The 27566-nt window shown below is 37.7% G+C and overlaps 1 protein-coding gene across 1 annotated transcript in view; it reads right to left on the reverse strand.

Annotated features, from left to right (window-relative positions):
* The window catches only part of ASB2 (ankyrin repeat and SOCS box containing 2), a 31786-nt gene extending 12713 nt beyond the window's left edge, over positions 1-19073 (reverse strand). The window contains exons 1-6 of the mRNA XM_070941484.1: positions 18771-19073; positions 9546-9806; positions 3775-3867; positions 2159-2325; positions 516-671; positions 1-76 (exon numbers count right to left, since the gene is read on the reverse strand). The exon at positions 1-76 is cut by the window's left edge and continues 170 nt beyond it. Coding sequence (XP_070797585.1) covers positions 1-76; positions 516-671; positions 2159-2325; positions 3775-3867; positions 9546-9763 — 710 coding nt within the window. The 5' untranslated portion in view covers positions 9764-9806; positions 18771-19073. The remainder of the gene's footprint in view (positions 77-515; positions 672-2158; positions 2326-3774; positions 3868-9545; positions 9807-18770) is intronic.
* Between the last annotated feature and the right edge of the window lie 8493 nt (positions 19074-27566).

A 27566-nucleotide genomic window follows, 5' to 3' on the forward strand; every position in this document is an offset into this window, starting at 1 on the left:
CGATTGCAGCGATGGTTCACATCAGCATTGTACTGCAATAACATCTGCACGGCTTCAGAATTTTTGCGTTCACAGGCTGTCATGTCAAAAGAAAGAAAATCTGCATGTTGAGAGCATTTATTTCATTAATTATGACACTAGCTACAGCATGGGGCCGTGCATACAAATATACTTTCTATTTTATTTCTCTGGGGAGATCTGGGGGAAAAGATCATTTGAAATCCATGAATTTATTTATTTTTTAAATGGAACAAATGTATTTCTTGGGCCCAAAATAATTTTATACCCAGAAAGGTAAGAACCACAAATGGAAATTCCAAGGGCATATTGGGGGAATATTGGAGGGGGAAAAGGATGGGAACTTCTTTATTTCTCTGGCATATCCTGCTTTAAAGACAAGTTATGAACATTCAACACTCATTACAGGTGTGAAGGTTCCAGGGTAGAAAGCATTTCCAAATATAAAGACACCAGTACATTCTAGCTCAAGCCTCAACATCAATGAAGTTACATACCCTTATAAAGTGGGGTCTCCCTGGCTTTGTTTGCAATATCAGGTTCTGCTCCAGCCTGGAGCAATGAATGCATGCAATCAATATTCCCTCTGTTTGTTGCTAAATAGAGTGCTGTTTCTTCCTGAAGTGTACGTTGATCAATTGTCCCAGGGAAAGCTATTGAGAAAACATTGAACTACATTAAGCAAGGCATACAGCGCGTCTAGATAATATTAACAGTGAGTATTATTTAGCCTTCTCCAAAATGATGTACTCCAGCTGTATCAAACCACAATTCTGTTCTTGGCAGCACAGTCAAGCAGATAAATAAAGTTGTAATCTAATACACCTGAATGATCAAGGCTAAAAGCTTGCCCATGGCAATTACTATTAGAACTTATATGAGATAGTAAACTACTTTAGTAAATAGCTTATATTGACAGTTTAACATCTTTGGGACTTAATTGGTATGTGTTGTATTGATTTGCTTTTGTAGGAAGATATGATCATTGTAGAAAAGCTTTGGAAAGTCTCACTGCCTGAGTTTACCATCATCATCACCACCACCACCACACTGCCTTATATCAGTATAACAGTATAAACACACAAGATTTTCATATGGTCTTCCGGATGCACTTCAAGGTATTGGTTCTCATCTTTAAAGCGCTCCATGGCTTAGGGCCTGGGTATCTACGAGATCACCTTCTGCCACCGATAACATCCCACCGGCCAATACGCTCCCACAGAGAGGGTCTCCTCAGGGTGCTGTCGGTCAAACAATGTCGACTGGCAGCCTCCAGCGGGAGAGCCTTCTCTGTGGGGGCACCCACCCTCTGGAACGAGCTACCCCCAGGGATACGATTGATTCTGGACTTCCGTACTTTCCGCCGGGCCTTGAAGACTTTTCTATTTCAGCAAGCCAGGTTGCCTTAAAATTTTTAACTGGTTAATTTTATGGGTAAGGGGTTTTAAATTGGGGAAGCCAAATTGATTTAATTATGTTTTAAATTATTTTAATTTTCATATTGTATGTATTTTAATCTTGGCTGTTCACCGCCCTGAGTCCTTCGGGAGGAGGGCGGCATAAAAATTTAATTAATAATAATAATAATAATAATAATAATATACTAAGTGCACAGCATTACATTTTTTAAAATTATGAACTAAGCTGGATTTGAATCAAAGGTGCTTGCATACAAATCCTTCAATAAATGCCATGAAAACTTGGAAGAAATTATACACACACACACACACACACACACACACACACACACACACACACACACACACATATACATACATATACACATACATACATACATGTGTGTGTGTGTGTGTGTGTGTTTATTTGTTCTGTTTTTATTTAACATTATTGTGAACTATTCAGGATTATGTTGTATAAAATAAGTAACCATATAAGTTTCTAAGTAAAATAAATAAATAATGAAACTATAAAAACTTGCTTTCATGATTATTTGCAGATAAACTCATTATGTTCAAATTTAGGGGAACCATTTAAATAAAATTTGCATGTATAGAAACAGGTTGCATATGCAAGCTACTTTGTACCATGTACTATGTTATAATACAACCTAACAGGTTACTTTGTATCATAAAATGATTTTGTCTTTCTCTCTGCAATCAGCCTCTTTCCTGATACTTGCATCTATGCAGCAGTTTCAAGCAGCTCTCTTGTCCATAATAAGCAGCTTCATGGAGTGGCAACCATCCATCTTTGTTAGGCTGTCCAAGGTTTTTTCCTGCCTGTATCATGTTTTGCAATGCTGTTTCATCTCCTTCCTTGATCACCTGGATCACAGGATCCAGCACTCTTTAAAACAAAAGGGAGAACCGATCACTTTCTCTAGAATTATTTCTGATACAGGATTTGCAATGCCTGTTTGCATATTTATTTATCAAGTACCATCTGATGTCACCACACTCCACAAGGATTCACAAAGCTGCACAATAAATGTAAAAGGGAAAGCGATTCAGGAAGCAAACTGAAACAAAATATTATATAGATATATATATATAAAATATAAATTTATATAAATATATAATATAAAATATAAATATAAATATAAATATAAATATAAATATAAATAATATAAATATAAAAGGAAATGTTAACTAGTGCCAAACATATATCTAAAAGTAAAATCACCTTCAACTCAAATTCAGTTCATAGTTTTCTTGGCAACAGTACAAAATGGGTTGCCATTACATTCTTTTGGGATTATTTTGTCTTCCCAGTCTAGTCTGCATCTCTGACATTCTCTGATGGTCTCCCATCCCACTAACTAGGCCAGATCTGACAAAACTGCAGCTGTCAAAACTGTTTTGTAAATACAGATAGTCCTCAACTTACAACAGTTCATTTAGTGACCATTCGAAGTTACAATAGCACTGAAAAATGTGATTTATGACAGTTTTTCACACTTTATGACTGTTGTAGCATCCCCACGGTCATGTGATTTACCTTTGGATGCTTGGCAACTGGTTCATATTTATGACGGTTGCAATGTTATGCTGTCATGTGATCCCATTTTGCAACTTTCTGATAAGCAAAGTCAATGGGGAAGCCAGATTTTCTTAACAACCATGTTACTAATTTAACAACTGAAGTGATTCTGTTAACAAACGTGGCAAGAAAAGTTGTAAAATGGGACAAAACTCATTTAATGAATTTCTCACTTAGCAGCATAAATTTTAGGCTCAATTGTAGTCATAGGTCAAGGACTACCTGTATACTAATCATACTGAGGCACTGTAGTTAATTTAACTACTAGACAACATGTATTTATTATGGCCATAGTAGGGCTCTATTCAGAGAGTTGACATCTTGTGCAACATGCAGTAATACATACATTACACTTCCTTCAAGGACTATGAAAAATTGATCACTGCTAATTATTCTATATTGGAGTAAAATGTATTGTGGCAATGCAGCTAAGAAAAAAAATTGGCTAAATGGCAGTCAAAATTAATCACCAGAGAAGCCACTCAGTCTTACTTTTTCTGATTCTGCTCAGTGCACCAGAAAATCCTACAAGTGACACCAAAACCAAATGGAGTTAACAATTAGACTTTCAAGAAAGAGAGGCTCAAGTAAGGATAGAAACAGAAGAGGGGAGCAAACAGTCCAAGGGAGCAAAGTTTCCTTCAGTTAGTTTTGTAAATTCTTCATGAACCACTTAATATGTCATTCCAGCTGCCTAAACAAGCCTACCTCATAAAAACAACATTTTTAAACAGGAAAGGGAGAGGAAGAACTTACTCAGCCTGGGGTAAGATGAAGAAGCTGCCATCGTACCTCTGCCTGACTCCTGAACCGGATGCTGAAGTCTGGCCTCCGGACTGTGCAGCACGCCTGAAGTGATGACAGCATGAATAAAATAGCGAAAAATACTCCGAATAAGAAAAGCAAATCATATCTGGTCTTGTAAAGAAGTCAGAAAATGAGACCGAAGAAGAGAGACAAAGAGAACCTGTAGACTTTCTGAGGCTTAAACAAAAGCAGATGGTCTCAGCTTTTTTAGGCCTTGGTCTCAGCTGCTCTTTCACTCCTAGATTATTTTTGGCCCTCAGAGGAAGTGTCATGGGATTTAAATGACCATATATGACTGCAGTGAGATTAATCCCACTACCACACAGCAGGCCGAGAAAGGACTTGAAGGCATTTTCACTTCAGGGGGAAGAAAGGCCTGAGAGCATTGTTCAGAAATGAAAAGAAGCACGCTCCAAGGTTGGTTCTGAGTGACAAGGTTGTGCAAAACATCTGAAAGAACTGTTTCAAAGCTTGTCTCTTCAAGCCTGAAACAGCCACAACTTTGGCAATGCTTGTGCAACCACTCTGGATGTTGCTTCTGCTATCTGCATGTGTGTATGCAGGATTTCAGATCTGAAGACAGAAAGTGCTTCATGGCCCAAGACTCATAAAGTGGCTTGCAAACTCTATAAACCCAACAAAGCTTTTCCCAAGATCGTCTGACAGGTATGGAAGGCAGCCACACAATCCCAGGAAAATGTGCAGCTTCTTTAAAAAAAGAACGCGTATTAGGTTTGTCTTCCACACATCCAAAGCAGCTTCTCCTTTTCCAGCTTAAACACCATCCAGTCCTTGAACGTAAGCAGAACTATTTTGTGTCAGTGCCAGGGACAGAAAGGGGTGTGGGCAGAGGTGGGCTGCTGCCGGTTCGGACTGGTTCAGGCGAACCTGTAGTTGTGACCTGCAGGTGGGCCCACCCTCCCACCCGCAATCCCGTCCTATATCGTTGTGTTCTTGATGCTGCACACATGTGCGGAAGGCGTATGTGAGTGAATTGCTGTGTTTTTTTAATGCCACACGCATGCACGGATGGCACACGCTCACATTTCTGGTTGCTGGGCAAACCGGTTGTTACACTATGTGACGCCCACTTCTGAGTGTGGGTGCACATGGATAGAGATCTAGAGAAGCTTTAGAAGTAGTTGTGTGTGTCTTGCAAAAGATGTGGTTGTTTTAATGCTTTGAAGAAGAATGCTGTGTCAGAGAACTTTGCACAACTAACTAAACCAGACCAGGAGGAGATTGCTAGGTTGGGCCTAAATTTCATAAGCTTCCAATATCTTTTCAAGTTGCCCTGAAGACGCATCTTTTCCGGTCATCAGAGGTTTCCAATGATGGGCCAAAGCATACATGGAAGCAATCTTTACGTACGTGCTTTAGCAAGTATTTTAATTGATTATTTTGAAAAAATATTTTGAAAGGTAAATGCAATCAATACAGATGCGCGAGATTTTGTCGCCTCTCCCTATGACACAAAGATTTCCATTTTCTCTTAAAAGCCTTTTTAAAGGGGGAACCAAAAGATCAAAGCAACTGAATTGTGAAAGGTCATCAATTTAGGCAAGTCAGAGAAGGGGGATTCATTGAGCTACACCAAGGATGCCTGGCTCACCGGCACATTAAGTGGATGCAGCTTCATTTTTTAAAGCCTTTCTTGCCCCTCTTTTTTCACATCCTTCACCATGGAGGCATACAATTTATCTAGGGCTGAGTAATCCAACTGGCCTTTGGGTGTCATGGCCTTTGGGTGGCCTTTGGGTGTCGCAGCACAAAAAGTGAGGTGGGGGACAGGAAAAGAAGCTTTCTCTGTTGTGATGTCTAAACCTTGGAATACATCTGTGTACATCTGACTGGGGATATTTCTTCATAACTAAACAAAAGTGTATTTTCTGTGCAGTTCACAATCCTTACTCACTGGATCAGGGGTGGGTTCTAATTTTTTTTACTACCGGTTCTGTGGGCGTGGCTTATTTTGTGGGTGTGGCTTGGAGGTCATGTGACTAGGTGGGCGTGGCTAGTTGGTCAGAGTCATTTCTGGAAGGTCCTCGCACTTACGACCAGTCCTCGCACTTACGACCTGACTCATTTGTTTGCTTTTAACACTGATCAGCTGTGATCAGTGTTAAAAGCACTGATTGGGGGTGGGACCAAATAAAAGGTAAGAATAACGTGGGGGGTGGGAGGGTGGGAGGGCGGGGGGGGAGAACCGGTTCGGTGACATCATATTGTCACCGCTACCACTGCACTGGATCTAGATGTCATAAAGCAAAGCCCACATTTTGAATTAACCCCCGCACCCCATTTTGGCTGGCAAGAATGCTGAAGGAGGCTGAATGCTGTCATGCCCCCTGGCCTTGCCCACCTAGCCATACCCACCCAGCCGGTCATTACGGCAGAGAACTGGTTGTTAAATTATTTGAATCCCACCACTGCCTTAAGGTGTACCTGACAGTGCTGCTCACTTAACTGTATATATGTTTCTTAACTAATCTATTCTTCATGTGTTATAATTGAACTTGTTTTATGATGTGGCCTATGGAAAGTACTCCTCAAGGAATTATGTTTGACTCTGTTCTCCTAATATTTTAGAAAGTGGCAAACTGCAACCTTTGCCAAAAATTAATTTAATTAAACAATTTTAATTGTAGTTTGTTTTTATTTATTAATATCCTAATATTAAGCAAAAATCAAGAACACGGGCATAATTTCGAACTGACAGGAAAGAAGTTGAAAAGTACAGTATTACTTCTCAGAAGGAATTTAAACACGCTTGGGATAAACACTTGTCCATCATCTGACAAAATTTTTAAAAAATAAAATAAAAACTAAAAGTAATAATTAAAAATAACAATTAAATTAAAACGAAAACCAAAAACTGAAAGGGCAGACTCGATGGACCACTAGGTCTTTTTCTGCCATGTTTTTATGTTTCTAAATCCTGCCTTTATTATTTTTATAAATCACTGAAGGCAGCAAACATATCTAATACACCTTCCTACTCCTATTTTCCCCTTATGACAACTCCATCAGGTGAGTTGGGCTGAGACAGTGTGACCCACTCAAAGTCACGCAGCCAGCTTTCAGCCTAAAGCAGGAATAGAATTCAGTCTCCTGGTTTCTAGTCTGGTGCCTTACTGTTGACTATCTTCATTGCTTGTACAAATAGAAAGACAGGATATAAATATTTTTAAAATAAGGTTAAAAATACAGGTATCTTTATGGCAAATTGTAGTTTCTAAAATATGCCTTTCAGGACCACTAAAGTAGAGATTTTGTCTGGGGTGGACATATTTTACTCATGATAGAGTTTTTACTTCAGGTGTGGAATGTTTATCTTCTCATCTGCAAAAATATCCCTCTGGGCAAGGGATTAGGGACAATTTATATCCCTTTCCTATAGTACAGGATACGTAAACCTAATTTTCTTATTGAGAAGCAGACAAGAAAAACGTAAAGATTAATAGTGCTGTATTGGCCTGATTGTTATGATGATCCAAGACAGCTGGATAAAGGCTGCTAGAGTTGAGTCAAATATAAATTCTGTCAGAGTAAACAACTTGCAAGTGGAATCAATATTACCTCTGGATCACCTTGGGAAACCCAACAATTCCCTTTATTTAAAGACAGAACTCTCTAGGCCACACACTTTGCTCTCAGTCTATAAACTAGCCTACTGCTTCAGGTGTGCTGAATCATATTTTACAATCAATAGTCCTGCATTCATCTAATCCAGCGGTGTCAGACTAGTGGCCCAGGGGCCGGATGCATCACATGCTGGCCCCGCCCACCTCCGCTTTAGCGAAGTGGAGGCAAGTCATGTGATGACGTGTCCTTGCGAGTTTGACACCTCTGATCTAATCCAACTTGGGTGAGATGACATAATCTTCTCTGCCAGAAACAGAAGCTCATAAATTAGGTCTACATGTGTTTACCATTTTAAATGATATTGGTCCTTAAAACTTAGTTGGTCCCAAATGCTGAGAGATCAGATTATAGACCAGGACAGTTATGAGGAGCATTGGGCCCATATGTGACTATATATGACTATATCTCAGAACAGGCAATTTGGGAAATTAGATTATCTTTGCATATTCAGATTCTCTCTCTGTCCCTCAGCTTGAGAAGCATCTTTGCTGTGAATATGAAAGACTTCTTGATAGCTGCTCTCTAAACTTCAGAACAGTTTGTCAGGAGATGTTCCTCCATCAACTAATAGGAAAAATGCTACTCATTTGCTGTTGAATTAGATTTAAACTGATAGTTTAGGGATTTTTTTAAAGTTGTGTTTTAGTTGTATTTGAATGCAACAACATACTTTTTTATTTCCAGAAATCTATAGTATGATGTTTGGGGGAAAGACAAGATATGGAAGAATTATACTGAAAATGGATGATTTAAGATTAATTAAGAATGCAAAGTTGTCAAGTAAAGATTTTAGAGATAATAAAAGTGTGACCCATCATATGCTGCTGATTTACACCTATTGGTGCTCCAGTCAGTATGACCAATAGGGCAGTAGTGGGATTCAAATCCTGGCTCTACTGGCTCGCTATTGGAAGCGTGTGGCGCTTCTGCGCATGTGCAGAAGGTTCTGCGCATGCGCAGAGCGTTTTTGATGATGTCTGGGCGGGGGGAGGGGAAGCCTCCTACCGCCGCTGCTACCGGTTCACCCATCCACCCCTGCAATAGGGGATATATTGGGTGTTATAATTCAACAGAATCTGGAAGGTTGTAAGCCCTCATACCTGAGTGAGAAGAAAAATTTAATTTTTCTTATTACAAAGGAAATCCAGATTCAGATAGAGTGGTTATGGAAGAATCCCCAGATTCTAATTAGGGGAGTGAGGGAGAATACTTGTATGAGAAACAGCCATGCCTTTTAAGCTGTCTTCTGGAACCTAACCCATGGCCAAGTTACACATTATACTGGAAATCCTTGGAACATCTCTGAAAATGTTCCAGTCAGTACAGGTAGTCCTCAACTTAGCACAACAATTGAGCTTAAAATTTCTGCTGCAAGGTGAAACGTTTGTAAGTGGGTTTTGCCCCATTTTGCAACCTTTCTTGCCACAATTGTGAAGTGAATCACTGCAGTTGTTAAGTTAGTAACATGGTTGTTAAGTGAAGCTGGCTTCCCTATTGACTTTGCTTATCAGAAGGTTGCAAAAGGGGATCATATGACCCGGGATACTGCAACCATCATAAATATCAATCAGTTGCCAAGTGTCTGTATTTTGTTCACGTGACCATGGGGATGCTACAAGGGTCATAAAGTGTGAAAACAGATGTAAGTCATTTTTTTCAGTGCCATTGTAACTTTGAACGGTCTCTAAACGAACTGTGGTAAGCGGAGGACTACCTGTCCAGAACTGGCTGGAGAAAATATCATATTTGAAATCAAAGGTGGCCCAGGAAGACATGCCTTAAAGCAGAATGAGCAAGTGTCATGCTGGCAAAGGACCAGTGGCCTCCACACCATATCAGAAAATGGCCACTTTAGAAGGAGCATGGCATGTGAGTCTTTCCTCTGCCCCTTGCTGCCATCTCCTCCATAACTGCTGCCTGAAGCAATCGCTTTATTCTGCTTAATATTTATTGGGGAAGTTCCACAAAGCTTCAAGAAAACCGTATCAGAAAAAGATGTAACATTGAGGTGTAGACGTGTGCAGAAGTCTGGTCTGAGTTCTCTCTCACTTGAGCCTTCTCTTTGGCATGCTTACCTTTCCCAAGGATAAAGGTAGAAGTTCTGACAGTAGGGTTCACGGGGAGGTGGTGCAGCGGTAACTGTCTTCTGTGCAGCTATTTGCTCAGCAGGGTCCTCTGTCAAGCTCTGCTCAATGGCCATCGCAATAAGTTCCTCCTCACTCATGCTGCTGTACAGGCTGTATTCCTCATGTCCAATTGTACCTGCTCTTGCTACGGTCACTTGCGTTGTCATTTTCCACTTTCTTGTAAGTCAGAAGGGATGGTTAAAAATAACCCTGGAATGCATATAAATACAGGTCACATACCTTATCATGGGTAGATCACATGGACTCTGCTGTCACTCAAGTAATACTTCACTCCCCAGTTTCCAGACACTGAAAATGCGATAACAGATGAAGGCTGGCTTCACGCCTGATTTCGAACCTAAAACTTATATGGGCATCTCGGGGAGAACATCAGCTGTGACCCCCACAAGTTACAATTATGGTAACTTTTGACATAAAGAAGGGGAGAAGTTATTCCGTGATTTAAAACTTTATCTCATCATAGAAATTATATTTAATTAGTTTAAAGACAAATTAATGTAATTTAAATGCATTTAATTTCAATCGTCTTCCCATCTTTCATCGTGACCAAACATTTTTACTTGTGGAAATGGTTTCTTGACATATCATTTAAAAAACAAGTGACACGGGATTTTTCTATATGCTCTTCATGGATCATCTTAAATTCATAGTCATCTTCTTTGGAATAAATATATTTTCCTCTTTTATTCTTTTAATTCTTAAATTAAACTTGTACCACTTATAAAGTAGTTAAAATGATTGTCTGATTGCTTCATGTTTTTTATTGTTACTACTGTTGATAATTTTCTTATTCATTTGATTTATATTCTATTTTTCTTCCAGCTCAATGCAATATACTGTATATTATTGCCTCTAATTTCAAGTCTAAAGCAGAGTGTTATTGGGATAATCACATGACTAACTTCAAAGCGTTTCATTAGTCTGATCTAATAGATAGAATGTTTGATTATATTTAGGGAAACCCTGTTTCAACTCTATATTTGACCATAAAAATGCATTAAATGACCGGGTCCAATTTGTGATACCTACTTTTGTCAAAACATTTCTTGGAATAATTAAAAAGTAACAGGAATAAATATATTTGCAAAAGCTGGACTATTATTTAGTTTTTTCTCCCAGCGCCTTCATATGTCAGGTTTGTTATTGCCCAACTTGTTGTTCAGGCATTCAGTTCATGTGATGGTTCTTGTAAAATGTTAACCCCCACTGACATCACTCAAATGATATCTTTCTTTGGCAGATCTTTTTGCACTCTCAAGCTCTTGTGTTTTGAATGCCTGAACTAAAGCTGAGGAAAAACAGAACGAGTGTAGAGGGAAATCATTGGGTGAGACCAAATAGATGACAGTGTTGCATAGATGACTCATATAGTAAGTGCCAATTCTACTCTACATTTCTAGTACAGAAGTACCCCAGTATGTCTTGGGAGAATATGGAAGTATACTTAATGGAAACAATGTATTCAGAACAGTTTCTTTTTCTTTCATGCATATGTTCTGGCTGACAACAACTAAAAACAATAGAACAGAACAGAATAGAATTAAATTGGATTGAATTGGATTGAATTCTTTATTGGCCAAATGTGATTGAACACACAAGGAATATGTCTTGATGCATATGCTCTCAGTGTACATAAAAGAAAAGATACATTCATCAAAAATCGTAAGGTACAACACTTAATGATAGTCATAGGGAACAAATAAGTAATCAAATCATATTAGGAAACAGTCAATATGAATCTTAAAGATACCAGCAACAAGGTTACAGTCATACAGTCATAAGTGGGAGGAGATGGGTGATAGGAATGCTGGGTAGGTACTCAGTCTTAAATCAAATAGGTTGTCCTTCTATTCATAATGACTGTGCCTATTGATTGTATTGGTCTGGATTCCCAGAAGGGAGAGGGTACTTTCCAGAGGAGTAAGAGACAGATCAGTGTGTTAGACAAAGAGGATGAAGACAGCCCCTCCCTTATTTATTTATTTATTCATTCATTCATTCATTCATTCATTCATTCATTCATTCAATTTATATGCCGCCCCTCTCCAAAGACCCAGGGCGGCTCACAATACACTCACTGACAGTTCTTAGAGTATAGCCTTGTGTAAATAGAATACTTTAATTTGGTAAGATTCTGGCTATGGAATAATAAAGAAATCTGCTTGGAAGAATCACTATATCTCTTTCTTGGATTTGGGGGCCTGATCAATATGTTCTTGATAAAGAAGAAATTAGCTTTTGAGATTTAGAGCAAGTTCATTCTTGACTGAGGGCTTTCCCCATTTGCATTTAACCCCAGGACAACTACGTCCTGGAAACCTCATTTATCTATGACTTCCCAGGAGGTTACCTTCATTCCCAGCCTATATCTGGTACACTTCTGAATTGTCCTTAACTGTTCCAGTGCTAAAGCAATGTTTTCTTCCCATGGCAATTTTATTGTGGGTATAATCAGATATGCATACCATTCTCCCTACTTCTGGTACCGCAACATTGTCCTTCAGGACATTTCTGGTTTGGGCAAAGGGAAATCCAGGTGTTTTCAAACCAGGTTCTTCTTAACTGATACCACTCCGAACTCATGAGTCAGCAGATCTCTGAATTAAAAACTGACTCTCCCCATTTACTTGCCTTCTCCCCCAACTCAGGCAACTGATTCTCATGTTGGAAGAAATGGAAGGTAAAGGAGGAAAGCCAGATCTTGAAAGCTCCCAGGTTTCCATAGGTTTGAAGCCCAGACAGTAGAAGCTGGTTCCCTTTCTTCAACTGCCTCCTTTCTCAACACTGGCAGCTACCCCTTCACTTGCCCAGAGAAAAGGGGCAAGTGAAGGGGTAGTCAGGCCAAGGTGACTGATACTACACCAGTCAACTGTTAGATGAGTTTCTTTTGAATGTGGGTTTAGCTGTCTTGCGTCATCATTCCACTCTGTTTTCAGCCAGCTGTTAACCAGGGTGGGTTTGGATTTATATTTTTTTTTGATCCATACAAACTGGGAACACATTTTGCTAGTTTAGCTAAGTATCAGAACTTGTCTTGTGATCAGCCCTCCCCCCATTTCACATTATGGAAGTGGGTGGTGGAAGTTTTTCAGCTGGTAGCATTTGAGGGAAGAAAAGCAAAATAAAATCAGAAGGATCTACCTCAAATTTCTCTGAACAATGTATATGAAGATGCCAGTAATGGCTGCAGAAACAAGACAAAGATTGACAATGGAAGTAGCAAATATTATGCTGATATGGTTTTCTGAAATTTCTCAGACTGGTGGATAGTATTTTGAAAGATGGGCATCTATCAAATTTGTTAAATAAATAAATAAATCATCAGGGTTAAAGGAAAAGATACCAAATTAGAAGCAACAAGATAGCCATATGTGTTTTATGCACTCATTGTCCCAGTTACATACAACGCAGAGACAGTTTTCCTATTCAGAGTGTTTGTGTGTATTACTAGGAAGAATAATCTCCATCTCCCTTGCACGGGCCTCTGATGCATTGCATTATTTTCTGAATTGCCATCCCAGTTTCAGTATCCAAAAAATAAATCAGGGAAGGGATTTATCTGCTTTCGCCATTCACTCCATTTTAAATAAATAGTAATTCCCTCCTGCTTTTTGTGAGAAGGGGACAAGGCATATGGTCAATTTTACCACCATAAACATTTTATTATAAACTTTGTAAATTAGATGGCTGTTTCTCTAAAATGTTGAAAAGGTTTTGGGGACCTGAAAGGAAACTTCTTGAAGGACACAAGCTTTCTTCCCAAGGAGAGGAAAATAGAGAGGAAAAACAACTACTGTAAACCTAGGAAAATGCACTTTGATGAAGAAATAAGTATTAAAAAATTGGCAGAGTTAAAAAAATATATCTAAAAGATTATTCTCATTAGTTGATATTTTCAGAGGATTGTATGTTTTCTACAGAATCAGAAGGGGCCTCTTATTAGTGCTATCACAAATCAACTTTCCCTCTTTCCTTCCCACTCATCGTCTCTAGGGTTGTATCGTTTTTAAAAATATTCTGCTTGGGTCAGGTTGCAACTGGCATTTGCCAAGTATTTCATATGACACTTAAAACAAAATAAACAGCTTGCAGCAGGTCACTGTGTGAAAAGCATTGCAAAGCAAAACTTCTCTTTTAGTAGGTACAGTGTTGCTTGCTGTTTTGTAACAGCAATAAAACTATTATCTGGATACCCTGGAAAAGTTGCGCATTAAACAGCATAGTGGCTTTAAATGTATTCCAATCCAAACAATATGACTTGGAGACAAAGCTGAATTGGTAATAAAAACTAAACTTCAGAGGAGTAGCATAGCCCCTAGATGTCACTGAACTAAAATTCCCAGCATTCAACAGCTGATTTTGGTGGTAAAAAAGGATAATGGAAGCTGCAATTAGTGATTGTTCTGTCATATCACTACGTTCAATTTTTGGCTCATCCCTTTGTGTCATGCTCCATCAACTCATTAACTGCTTGTTTATGCTTTGGCCAAATATGTCTATGGGGTTTAGACCTGAACTTTGATAAGGCCCTTCAAAAATCTGGAATTCTTTCTTCTTCCTCTATTCTCTTGTAGATTTACTTGTATGTTGACTTGCTGCTTGGCCCACTTAATACTTTAGCTTCAACTAACAGAGATGGGCTGACACTGTTCTGTAGAATTCTTTGATACAAAGCAAAAAATGATGGTGATCATTTTGATGATGATGATACAAAGTATGCTTTCTTCAATGATGGTGAAGTCATCTAACTCTTGAGACAGCAAAATATCACAGAATAAAGAATAACAGAATAATACCTTGGAGGTCTTCTAGTCCAACCCCCTGCCCCAGCAGGAAACCCTATATCATTTCAGACAAATGGTTGTCCAATTTCTTCTTAAAAACTTCCAGTGTTGGAGAACCCACAACTTCTGGAGGCAAATCATTCCAGGGATTAATTGTTCTCACTGATAGGAAATTTCTCCTTAGTTCTACGTCGGTTCTTTCCTTGATTAGTTTCCATTCATTGCTTTTTGTCCTGCCTTCAGGACAACAATGATATTACAACCTCAGAATTTCACAGTTGGTATGAAGTTTTAATTGTGGAATATGGTAAATATTTGGTTTCTACCACATATAACATCACTCACATAGCCCCCAAAGTACAATTTTTAACTCATCTTTCTTAGAGCATTTTTTCAGAAGTCTGATCAGTCATCCAAGTGCTCTTTGCCAAATCTGAGACAAAGAAGATCTGCTTAGTGAGCAAGGGATTCCACTTTTCCATTTCCCCATGAATCTGATTTTTCTCCAGTGCTTTTGTGCTGGTGGTGCTATGAATACTGGCTTTAGCTAAGGTAGAGGAAACCGCCAGATCACTATACATAATTCTGAGGTCCCCTGTGATTTCCTGGATTATTATAATTGATGGAACTAAAAGGTCAACTGATTTTTTTTTTTTACATTAACCCATTGCATGAAAAATAACATTTTTTGAAAAAATAAAAGGAGCAAGTTTCAACTCTGGAGTTATTTGCTTTCCCATACTCAATTTACTTATCAGTACGATCCACGTAAAGTTCTAATAATATCCAGTGGCAAATATTCTGTGATTGTGAAATCAAAGATTTTAGTGGAAGCATTTTTTTTCATGGAACTTTGTAACTTTACAGCTCCCCATAAGATTAGGATCCTAAACTATTGTATCTGTGATAAACCATTTTCTCTTTTTAAAATCAAAAGCAGTATTAAAACACTGGAAATAAACACATACTTGGAGTTTAACTACAGATCAAAAGTTCTATCTTATTTCCTTCTTTGGGGGGCTCGATTGGACCAAAACACTACTTTATAGCACTTTCTATTTCATAACAGACATAAAACCTTGAAAGAAGGCAATTGGCTGTGGTATCGGCCAACCTGCTGGGAATCAATTCTATATTTCAACAGTGTGGGTGATTAACTGAGATGCTGCAGTTCAATGTGTACAATGTTTTTGTTCCAGGAGACATATTCCAGAAGTACTGTAGGTACAGCAGTTCATTAAAATATACCTTAGTGGCAATGTTTTAAAGGATTCTGGGCCATAGCCAGTGATGGGTTTCAAATTTTTTTACTACCGGTTCTGTGGGCATGGCATGATGGGCGTGGCAGGGGAAGGATACTGTAAAATCTCCATTCCCTCCCCAATCCAGGGGAAGGTTACTGCAAAATCCCCGTTTCTTCCAGATCAACTGGGACTCGGGAGGCAGAGAATAGATGGTGGTGGGGCCAATCAGAATTTTTACTACCGGTTCTCCGAACCACTCAAAATTTCCACTGCCAGTTCTCCAGAACTAGTCAGAACCTGCTGAAACCCACCTCTGGCCATAGCCAATGTTTTCAGGAGCCTTGGGTTGTATACCCCTGATAAGACAAGCGCCTTCAAATATTACCAGATTTCTGTAAATGACCTATCCCTTGTTTTCCTTTTAGGTTAAGAATGAAATTACTTACTGTGTAATTTCAGTAAAACAAGAAATTGTTACTGTGAAATAGAAGTAAGCAATCTGGGGTTCTCCAGAAGTTTTATTAAATTGTAATTTTGACAATTTCTTGCCATTAGCTAATGTGTATCATTGGGTTGACTGTTTTCATGTATTTGCCCTATATACAAGTTTCAAACAGGAATCACCTAAAGTATGAATGATGCATTGTTTGCCACATTTGTCTGGTCCCTTTGAAATCTCATTCTCTGTAGAATTTCTGCTGTTGCAGGGAAAAAAATCAGTTGTGTAATTTTGCCTTATTTTTGTCTGAGACTCAGAAAGTCTTCTCATTTCCAGTTTGCTTCACTAAATTTTTCTAAGACTTTCTGATATCCGTAAGAAAATATTAATTAGCAATTGTTTATTTGATTTGATTTGAAAAGATAACAGAAATGTGGTCTCCTGGCTCTTAAATAGTTTTATTCATATGAAGCCAGGGTTTTGACGAAGTCTGGATTGACTTTGAGATCAGGGCCCTTGACACTCTTGATTCAAAGGCCTAATCATTGCTATGAATATATACTACTATATAAACCTAGATTATCCATATGTTCAGACTCTTTTATTCTGTCAAATCAAGGATTTTGACAAATTATAGATTGACTTTAACATATAGCAATAGCACTTATATACTGCTTCACAGTGCTTTACAGCCATCTCTAAGCGGTTTACAGAATCAGGATATTTCCCCAAACAATTTTGGGTCCTCATTTTACCCACCTGGAAAGGATGGAAGGCTGAGTCAACTTTGAGCCTGGTGAGATTTGAACTGCCAAATTGCAGGCAGCCAGCAGTCAGTAGAAGTAGCCTGCAGTACTGCACTCTAACCACTGCACCACTGTGGCTCATGAGATATGAGATCATAGCCCTTGGTGCTATGGATTCGATGGCTTTTTCATTGCTATGAATATACACTGTGAACCTAGTTAATTCCTATGCTTAGACTGTTAATTACATAGAATTCATAGTGATAATACTCTGTAATGTAAAAAAATGAATGTCGTGCAATTTGTCTTGCTTTTCATATTCCTACATGTCATAGCAAACATAATGAAAGCAAAAACAAAGCTTGCATTAAATATTGTCCTTGACAGAAACGTGGTTAGGTAGTTTTAGCTTTTGGATTTAATTGTCTTACAGGAAGCTCCTTCCTTAGATAATAAGTAGACATTAGTCTACTTTAAAATGTGGTAAGCCAGTCCTCCTATTCATTTAGCTGGTTAGATCAGTGCCTCTTAATCTTGGCTACTTTAAGATGTGTGGACTTCAACACCTAGAATTTTCCAGCCAGCATGCTGGGAATTGCTAGAGGCCATCATCCCATGCATTTAATATCCTTTCCCTTTTCTCTTTTTCTGCAAAAGCTTAACTTGCAATCCTGTTTTCTATGAAATAGTCACATCTCTCTTTAATAACAAAGGAGCCTCTCCTCCTTACCTGAATATAGGATTCCACTTTGATATACATTGAGCAATTTCTTTATGTTGTGGGAACTGTAATGGATCCAAAGAGCTACTACCATGTGTTTATTTCACTGTGCCTGCAGGTACACCAGAATGAAATGCATTGCTTTTTTTACTGCAAATTGGACAAGGGACAAGGATTGGAGATTATTCTATAAACACAAGATTTGTGCATTCCTATCTCACTCATTTCTTTACTTAGATGTAATTTATTTTATTGCTTTAAAATCAGCATAATAAAATTGGCCCTCAATTCTATTTTCCTCTCTTTTCTTACATTCTTCCTGAGCCAGCTTATTGTTGTTGCTGTTATAGCTTTGCTTTATACATTGCATAAAGCCATACACTGCTTCACTCTAAATTATAATTGGGTGGGTTTTTCATAATACATAAAAACACAGCAGAGGTTTCAAAGCACAATGTTTGGGCTTACATATACTAAATCAAACCAAATAAACCACAATTCGATTTAGTGTACTATATGAATCAGGCTAGTGTGCAAGCTGTTGTTTATTGTCTAAGACTGCCCACTGCATGAGCCATAATTTTCCAAGCATTTGATTTCCAAACACAGACATTACTTTGCAGATTTCTCAATCCAATATCTTTAGATGAACTGAATAACTTGTAGATTGAGAACTGCCAAATATATTTACAAGCTGGTTCAGCACAAAGCAGGGCAGTTCCTGATGATGAAACATTTCTGAGCAAATAAATCCCATCCATCGTCAGCTGCCTAAACAGCTGTTTATGAAGTAAAGTTGGCACATCACTTGGTGCAACAAGTATTTTACTCTATTTTACTGCTTATCACTGCATCCATTCATCCACACCACTGATATAAAGAACTAAAACTATCTGAATAAAATAAATTGTAACTTCAAATGACTTTTCCTCTTGTCTGCAAAATGGATTTAGTAACTGGAAGACGTTCATATTCCCATAGTATATTTCAGAAGTAGTTCCTAGAGAAATGCATATAGATATGTACCTTGTAGAAAGTAATTTAAATTCAAAATAACATATATTTTAAAAGTATGACATTTGTCCTGCTACTGCATGTGTAAATTCTTTCTTATAGCCAATTCATTACAATTCAGCATTTGGAGAGAAGAAAAATTATGCATATTTCATGCAAGATTAATCCTGGACCAAAATAATACACTTAAACCATGCATGATTACCTTGTAATTTGTAGAAAGTTGTTTACTGCAGAAGTATTTTTTTCATGGACTATTAAATCAGAATATTCCCTTTTGGATGCATTGCTCTCCTGTCTCTCTGTGTTGATAAAATGCAGAGCAGCTTTGAACTTTCTCCTGCTTTGAAGTCTGGAGTTTATTTCTGGATCACCCCATGATCAACTTTTACAAGCCAAAATGTAAGTTGTTCTGCATATCAAATTTCCTGTCTGAAGTTTGAAACAAAATGACTTGTTCCTTCCCTTTAGACTTCTTTCTGTAGCATTATAATTTGTAGAACTTCACTTTGCCCAACTTCCTTTCACTATATGACACAAAGCCAGCCCTTTTATTATATCACCATTTATTTGCTGTCCTGGACAAGTAGACCATATATGGCCATTCTGCTGATGGTGAAAGGAGGAAAAATTGCCTGTGATTCTCTTTAGCACATCTACTTCATTTATAGCCCTGGCTTTCTCTAAGATTGTTTCTCTTCTGGTATTTTTAAGACTCCAAGTTCCATCAATGAGAACAAAGAGGTCAGGGATAATGGGAGGATTAAAAATTGGCTGAAAGGTTTTAAAGAGTGGAAAAGTGCTGTCTTAGTTCACTGGAGAAGATGTAGGACAGATCTCTACATCTGAATTAACAAACTGTAAATTCTATAACAACAGGTATTACTCACCATTTTTCATCATAGGGGCAAAGTACCTAGAAAATTAGAAATTTTGTATTGGAACTTTTGAACTTTTAAAAAATATTTAAGGGTCTGCTTTTTAGATAAGACTTTTAATGCAATCGGATATAAAAATTGGATAGGGTTGAAGTCTCAGTTCGCATGCTGGGCTAAGCAAGATGTATTAGTTATCCACAATTAGTTAATACATGATTAAGGCACAACCATGGTCTATAATTCACAATGTCCCAAGTAAAAGATAAACAAAATACAGCTTAGTTTGATGTGTAAACCAACTTTTTTTTTAAAATCAAAGACTTAAAATGAAAATAGAAAGAGATTGTAGGTAAAGACTCTTATCTTCTATCCAATTTCCAGGAACTCAATTGTAACAATCCTTTATAGCAGGGCTGTCAAACTCATGGCCCGTGGGCCGGATACATCACGCACTGGCCACACCCATGCCTGGTTTAGTAAAAGGGGGAAAAAGTCACAATACAACACGTGACTCCACCAAAATGACACGAGTTTGACATCCTGCTCTATAGGATTATTTTAATGAAGAGAGGGCTTTACTTCAATAAATAAATAAAATAAATCTTTAGAGGGATAATCGTATTGTTTTGATGCAACAAAACTGACACCACTGTATTCCAGCTTAAAAACTACTACTACTGCTATTCTGGGTGTCTCAGAATAAGCAACAAAAAATATAATAAAATTAATAGAAAGTAAAGAAAAAAGATGGCAAGTATCATGATGAAATGAGAGATATATTATATATATATATAATATGTTCTTTTCCTGGGGCCACAAGATTTTGTCATTGCTTTTTCAAAATAAGCCTGATCAAACAGTGTGACTTTCCTTTAATTAGTCTAATTCAGTTTGATAAAAAGTTCTACAAAGTTATTCTGTTTTGTTAACAGAATTCAATAACATTTGGAGTACATAAATGGTGGAAAAATAGACGCTATTCATATTCTTTGAATTAATATCCCTTCCTGTTTGTTTTCTGAAAGCCTTGTGCAATGCAATGTCTTAGATGTTATGTTTCATACTGTTACTAGAGCAAAATGTAGGCCATCATTTCTGAATTCAAGGCATGCATCTATCAAGGAATGCATCTGTTTGTGCTATTCTTTGAACTCTGCTGGCTGCACAGACATCATTGGTTGTATGAAGGAACTCAGAGGCATTATTTTCCTTAGATATATCAAATCCAGCTGACCATCAGTGGTGAAACTTCAGACTATGGGAAATATTTATTTGTGCTAAGGCAAGACCTTCCAAAAATGATAAAGGACATTCTTAAAATTGTACTAGACCACTGAGCATTAGAAAAATCTGGCCTCAGTTCCTGCCCCTCAAGGCTGCACAACAGACAACCATCCGAGGTGAGCCAAAAACAAAGCAGAAGTTGAAAACAAAAGGCAAAGCAGGAAGCGACATCCAGAAACAAGTCAAAAGTTCAAATGGATCAGAATTAGGGATGCAGAAACACAAGCCCTCTTATACACTTTTTCTGGCCATGAATGGTCAGTGACCAGTTTGAGTGGTCATTAAGATATTCTACTGAGGAGGTGAGTCCCTTCTCACCGTGATGGTAGTATATGTGCTTGTACTTATACACGCTTCTAGACCAAGCATGAAGATGGCATTCCATTTATTTCTATGACCAAACAGTTTAAACATTGTCCATTTTTTAACTCCAGAGTGGAGGCAATTTTCCCCTTGATCTCAAAGACTTCATCCCTTGGTCTCTGCTGCTTGAGTTTACAACTTGACTAGATGCAAGTCAAGAAACCAAAGTAATGAGAAGGAAAATATTAAATATGTCTTTCTTTTCCAGTAGTTGAATAACTTTTGTTTTTTAAATAATGAAGTAGTTCTAGGACTATTGTAATGCTCTCTACATGGGGCTCCCCTTGAAGAGCACTCGGAGGCGCCAACTGGCCCAGAATGTGGCCACGCGGGTGGTTATGGGCGCAACTCGTTGTGCCCGCGTGACACCCCTCCTGCGCGAGCTGCACTGGCTCCCAGTGGTCTTCCGGGTGCGATTCAAGGTGTTGGTTACCACCTTTAAAGCGCTCCATGGCATAGGACCCGGGTACCTTCGAGACCGTCTTCTGCCACCAATAGCCTCCCACCGACCAGTCCGTTCCCACAGAGAGGGTCTCTTCAGGGTGCCATCAGCCAAGTTATGTCGGCTGGCGACACCCAGGGGGAGGGCCTTCTCTGTGGGAGCCCCAGCCCTGTGGAATGAACTGCCCCCGGAAATATGTAAGATCTCCGACATCCGGGTGTTCCGCTGCGCACTGAAGACCCTGTTGTTCCGCCAGGCAGGGCTGTCAATATAATAATTTTAAATTGGGGTATTTTAATTTTTAGGGTTTTAAATCGGCCAAATCTATTTAATTATTTTAATTTTTAATTATTGTTGTGTCTTGTGTTTTTAAATTGGCTGTACACCGCCCTGAGTCCTTCGGGAGAAGGGCGGTATAGAAATAAAATTATTATTATTATTATTATTATTATTATTATTATTATTATTATTATTATTATTATTATTATTATTATTATTATTTCATCTTTCCTGAAAATTATTGGAGTTTTAGCAATAAGCAAAGATAAGGAATTAGTAAATAAATTATAAACTTAATTATTAATCAGCTAAAATTCACCAATCAGTTGACAAATTTACTTTTAAGGTAAATGTGTTAATCTATTTATATCTATTTACAATATCCCATTATGTTTGACACTCACTCTCATGTAATTATAGGACTGCATGTTTATTTCATAACATGAAGTTTAGCATCATTTTATACTTGTGTGTGTGTGGGGGATGTTTGTGTGTTTGGTTATTTTTGTATATATATAATACATACACATACACATATATTAAAATATCATTCTCATTTCTATTGAGTAGAAATAGATTTTTAATTTATTTATTTATTTAGTGAGTTTATGGTTAGATTAAAGACAATCTTTAATCTTAAAGAAAAAAATAAAAATTTGAAAAATACAAACTAAGAAAAAAAAAGAAGAAAAAAATCTATTGTATGGTCAACAGTCACTGACTTATTAACAAATTCAATTATAATACAATATGATATTATTATACAATATCCCAAATGTCTACCATACTAACACATATTGTTGCATTCTTTTATCTTTTATACTGTCTATTTCAAAACAGATAAATCACACATTTCCAACAACCATTCCTTGACACCTAAAATAATATCACACTTCCCATTTCTCCGTATAATTAGTTTAGCCTATGCCTATGTTCAGCACAACCATAATATCTGATAAACAGTCATATTCAAAAGCTTGCATAGAAATAGCTTTGCCTTTTGCCTGGTGAATTTGAATGGATGCCAGAGAGCAACTCAGAGTTTTACCTAAGCAGATTAAGAATGCCAAATAAAAACGATTAGTCTTCATTAGCATTGTGGATCCTGGAGGAGAAATTCCTCCAGCATGTCCATTTAATGCTCATATTTTAATATTTAACTGCATAGCATTTGTAAAAGTTCATTATATATCACCTGCAGAGCTAAATCCTTGTCTTTGGAGAATATGGTATTTATTGTTTCTCTAAATTGGGGATGGGCAACTAGGGCCCCTTTATGACCCGTGGACTTCAACTCCCAGAATTCCTGAGCCAGTCATGCTCAGGGGCCATAGTTGCCCACCCCTGCTCTAAATAGAACTGTGATAACATCATCAAACCAAGAACTGCCAAGAGAAAGGAATGGCCAAGAGGAAGACAGGCTTGCAAAAATAATAATAATAATAAATAAATCAGAAGACAGAGGGGAACTGAAAGCAGCAAAATTAAGTGAGAAATGCAGTTTTCAGGAAAGGTTTCTGCTTTTGGCGTGAGAAAGCCCGGTTTGGTTTCTAAAACTAAAATTAACCTTCTTTTCAACTCTGCACTAATATGGAAGCCTGCTCTGAATAAATTGAGCAATTACATCCATTAAGATCTGATATATATTTAAATATGAGATCTCATCCTACAATTTTAGATAGCTTATAATAAACAACAACATACACAAAATATCTTGGCAAACATACACACAAGGAAACATATATGGCCCCCAAATGACTTACTGTAATTTCTACAGTAATTCTTCGCCTGTTATACCTGTTTCCAAAGGACCATTGGAAAAACATACCTTAACTGCGGTTTGCAACAGCAGGAGAGGGACCATCCCATAAGACTCAGAGAGTTGTGCTTTTGGAATTGGAAATAGCTTAGCTCTATCTGTATGGAAAATACAGAGGTCTAAGGACCTAATGAAGAATTAACGTGCATAATTAGGGTTCAGTTTTAAGAAAAGGTGTGATAAATAGGCTTAGAATTGGTCCTAATCTCTCTTAACCAGACAGCCAGTCACTCTGAATGATATACACACTTTCTACTACACTCTCATAGCAAAGACATACAGTTATTATATTGCATCATGCTTTCATGTATGGAGTTTTATTGCTCTGTATTGTGGTTACTGTAGCTGAAACCCCCCTCCTCTCATTTGCAGGATGTGAACAGGTCTTCCTCCACCATCTCCTCCTCCCCCTCCTCCTCCCCCTCCTCCCCACTTCTTTCTCCTTCTATATCTATCTAATGTCACACAGCCTATTGGGTATTATGTTGTCTAACCCTGTTTGAATATACTTCAAAAACACCAATATGGGAAAACTGGTATACAGAAACAGTATAATTATCTGAGCCTCTCAATGTCATTTTAGCTGTCTGCTGTCTTAGGCTGAGAAGTCAAACCTTAAGAAGAACTGACTGTTATTACAATCTTAGATTCACTTTGTGTAAATATCAAGAGAAGGTCAGGCATACAGCTTCAGAACTGAAGTAAAGTTAAAGTGGAACATAGAGTTATAAATAGAACTGGATTTTAAACTAAAATAAAGGGGAGTGTATACAAATATACAGACCCTTAGTGAATAAACATGGCTGTCTATCTGGTCTTTGCTTAGCAAATATCATGTGTTTTCAGATGTGCTTAAGAGGAATTTTTAGTTAAAGCTTTGTTGCTAAATTTTAAGAAATATTTAGAAAGCTTGTCTAGTTAGCAGTAGCCAAAGCAGAGCAAGGAAAGCCACAAACATAATTATGTGACAAACACTATTACTAAAAGTGTGTGATTGAAGTTCTACTCATTAAAAAAGGATTACGGTACCAAACTGGTTTTAAGAGCTAAGATTCAGTCCTGACATGATTTTGACCTGTAAAAATAGCCAGTATCTTGACATTGTCCACATTTGACCTAAATGAAGAGAAATGTTTAAAGGACATTTACTACAAACTGACCATTTTTCATTCATAAAGATTAAGAAATAGTGCAGAGAAAACAGAGATGTAAAACAACTGCAGGGACCATCATCATCATCGTCGTCGTCATCATCGTCATCATCCATTATCATCAATTTATAACTCACCTCAGTCATTATTATGTATCATACGGCAAGATTTCAGGAGATAGCATAAAAAAAACCATAAAAAATTAAAACTGATAAAAATGTCATAAGAAAATAATGTTAGATTAAAAACACATAAAGGGGCCTGGTAACAAAAATAAGAGTTGATTTGGTAAAATAAAATCAAATAAGATGTTGGGTCAATTTCTGAGGATTTAAGAGAAATATTGATGAGAAATGTATAAAAGAAGGAATTCCACAAGTGTGGGGCCTCCAATAAAATGGCCCTCCCTAATGCTCACCAACCTGACCACTTACCAATCTGACAGCATCAACCTAACTTGAATCTCTTAGTCCTTTGTCATGTTTTTGAAGGGCTAAACCTTTATGTGAAGTAAATCTGGTCCAACTCTGGTTTGAAGGAAAATAACTATAAGAAAATATATCAGATCATACTAGATAAGGACTAATTGTGATTACTAAAAACCAATACCGACTCAATGGCAGGTAATCAGTCAATGCACTAGCTAGCAAAACTGAAGATCAAAATAAAGAAGATAAGTAATTTTAATCAGAAAAATTGTTTGTGGAATAGGGGGCTTATCTATCTCCAATGGCTGATTTAAATTCTGTAAACTAACATGTCTTACATTATTGTAATGTATGTCTCCACATGATTAACTCTAGTCCTTAAATTTGCTAACTGCCTATAGAATTTTAAGCCCAGGCCTAAAACCAGCCCAAATATGTGTAAAAATTTTCCCAATAAACAAAACAGAATGGCAATCTTTTAGTGGCCAAAGTCTTTAAAAAATATGGTAGGTATTTGATTTTTTTATGTTTTGGTATACAGGTAGTCCTCAACTTATGACCACAATTGAGTAAAACATTTATGTTGCTACTTCAGACATTTGTTAAATGAGTTTTGCCCCATTTTATGATCTTTCTTGCCACAGTCATTGTTACGATCTGATGAGCGGCCGCCCAGCAACGGAGGCTTCCTGATCGGCTGAGCTGATAGCTCGGCCGGCGGGAAGTGTGAATGTTTTAAAGTGTTTTATTGGCCGTGCGAGCCCAGCTGCAATATAAATAGTGGCTGCACACGACCAATGTTAGGTTACATTTTAACCCTTGTGCTTGTTGCTGTGAATAAACCATGTTGCTTATCTTGGTCTCTTATCCGCCGTTCTCAATTCAGAACAGTCATTAAGTGAATCATTGGAGTTGTTAAATTAATAACACAGTTGTTACGTGAATCTGGTTTCGCCATTGACTTTGCTTGTTAGAAGATCACAAAAACTAATCGCATGACCCTGGGACACTGCAACCTTCATAAATATGAGTCAATTGCCAAGCATCTGAATTTTGATCATGTGACCTTGGGGATGCTGGAATGGTCGTAAGTGTGAAAAAATGGTCATAAACCCCTTTTTTCAGTGCCATTGTAACTTTGAATGGTCATTAAATGAACTGTTGTTAAGTAGAAGAATATGTGTATTAATTAAAATATTATACGTTTCAATTTTTTCCCATGGAAAATCAGAAAGAGAATGTATTACCTTTCTAAAAATATTGGACCCTGCAATTTCTAAGCCACAAAATAGAGGTTCAGCATATGCCTGTAGGCCATGGTTCAACCAGTACAGAAAAAGTAAATGTGAATATCTGTAACTTTTTCTCCTGTTTTCTACAACTCTTGCTGCACTGTAGGATGTTGTTGTTGTTAATTGCGAAGTTGTGTCTGACCCATCACAACCCCATGGACAACATTCCTCCAGGCCTTCCTGTCCTCTGTCCCCCAGAGTCCATTTAAACTCATGCCGATTGCTTCAGTGACTCCATCCAGCCACCTCATTCTCTGTCGCCCCCTTCTTCTTTTGCCCTTAATCTTTCCCAGCATTAGGTTCTTCTCCAGTGAGTCCTTCCTTCTCATTAGGTGGCCAAAGTATTTGAGTTTCATCTTCAGGACTTGGCCTTCTAAAGAGCAGTCAGGGTTGATCTCCTCTAGGACTGACCGGTTTGATCGCCTTGCAGTCCAACAACTGTTTGATCGCAGGAGTCTTCTCCAGCACCATAGTTCAAAGGCCTCAATTCTTTGGCGCTCAGCCTTTCTTATGGTCCAACTCTCACAGCCATACATTGCAACTGGGAAAACCATAGCCTTGATTATACACACTTTTGTTGGAAGGTGATGTTAGGATGTTAGGAATGCCTTATTGGAAAAAGTTCAGAGAAACTTATCTTCACCCTTTAAATTGTCTTTTATCTTGGTCTACAACAACTCAACATTTAGCATGAACATCTGCAGATATAAACTTATATCTGCAACCCACAGTGGCTTTATACATGTTTGAGATTTCTGATTCCCCAGGTTTAAGTACATAGGCTCTTCCCATAGATATTCATACACAACATTTTGGCTTTAGGGACAGGCCTAGAAGTGAGGCAGTCTCGGGAGTAAAATAGAATCATAGCCTTTCCATGGATATTATCTTTTCCATTCCAAAATTCCAGTTTCTAACATTGCATTTCATAAACATTTTTATAAGCAATTATAAAATTTGACCTAAGTACAATCTTAATTGCCTCAATCACTTGCTATTAAAATCATTTCGAAGGAATCAGATTTTCCTATCACCAACTTGTTTTGAAAAACTGACATTTATTTG

Source organism: Pituophis catenifer, unplaced genomic scaffold, assembly GCF_029215685.1.
Source record: "Pituophis catenifer annectens isolate HBS135680 unplaced genomic scaffold, rPitCat1.0.hap2 SCAF_1, whole genome shotgun sequence".
Taxonomy (NCBI): Eukaryota; Metazoa; Chordata; class Lepidosauria; order Squamata; family Colubridae; genus Pituophis; species Pituophis catenifer.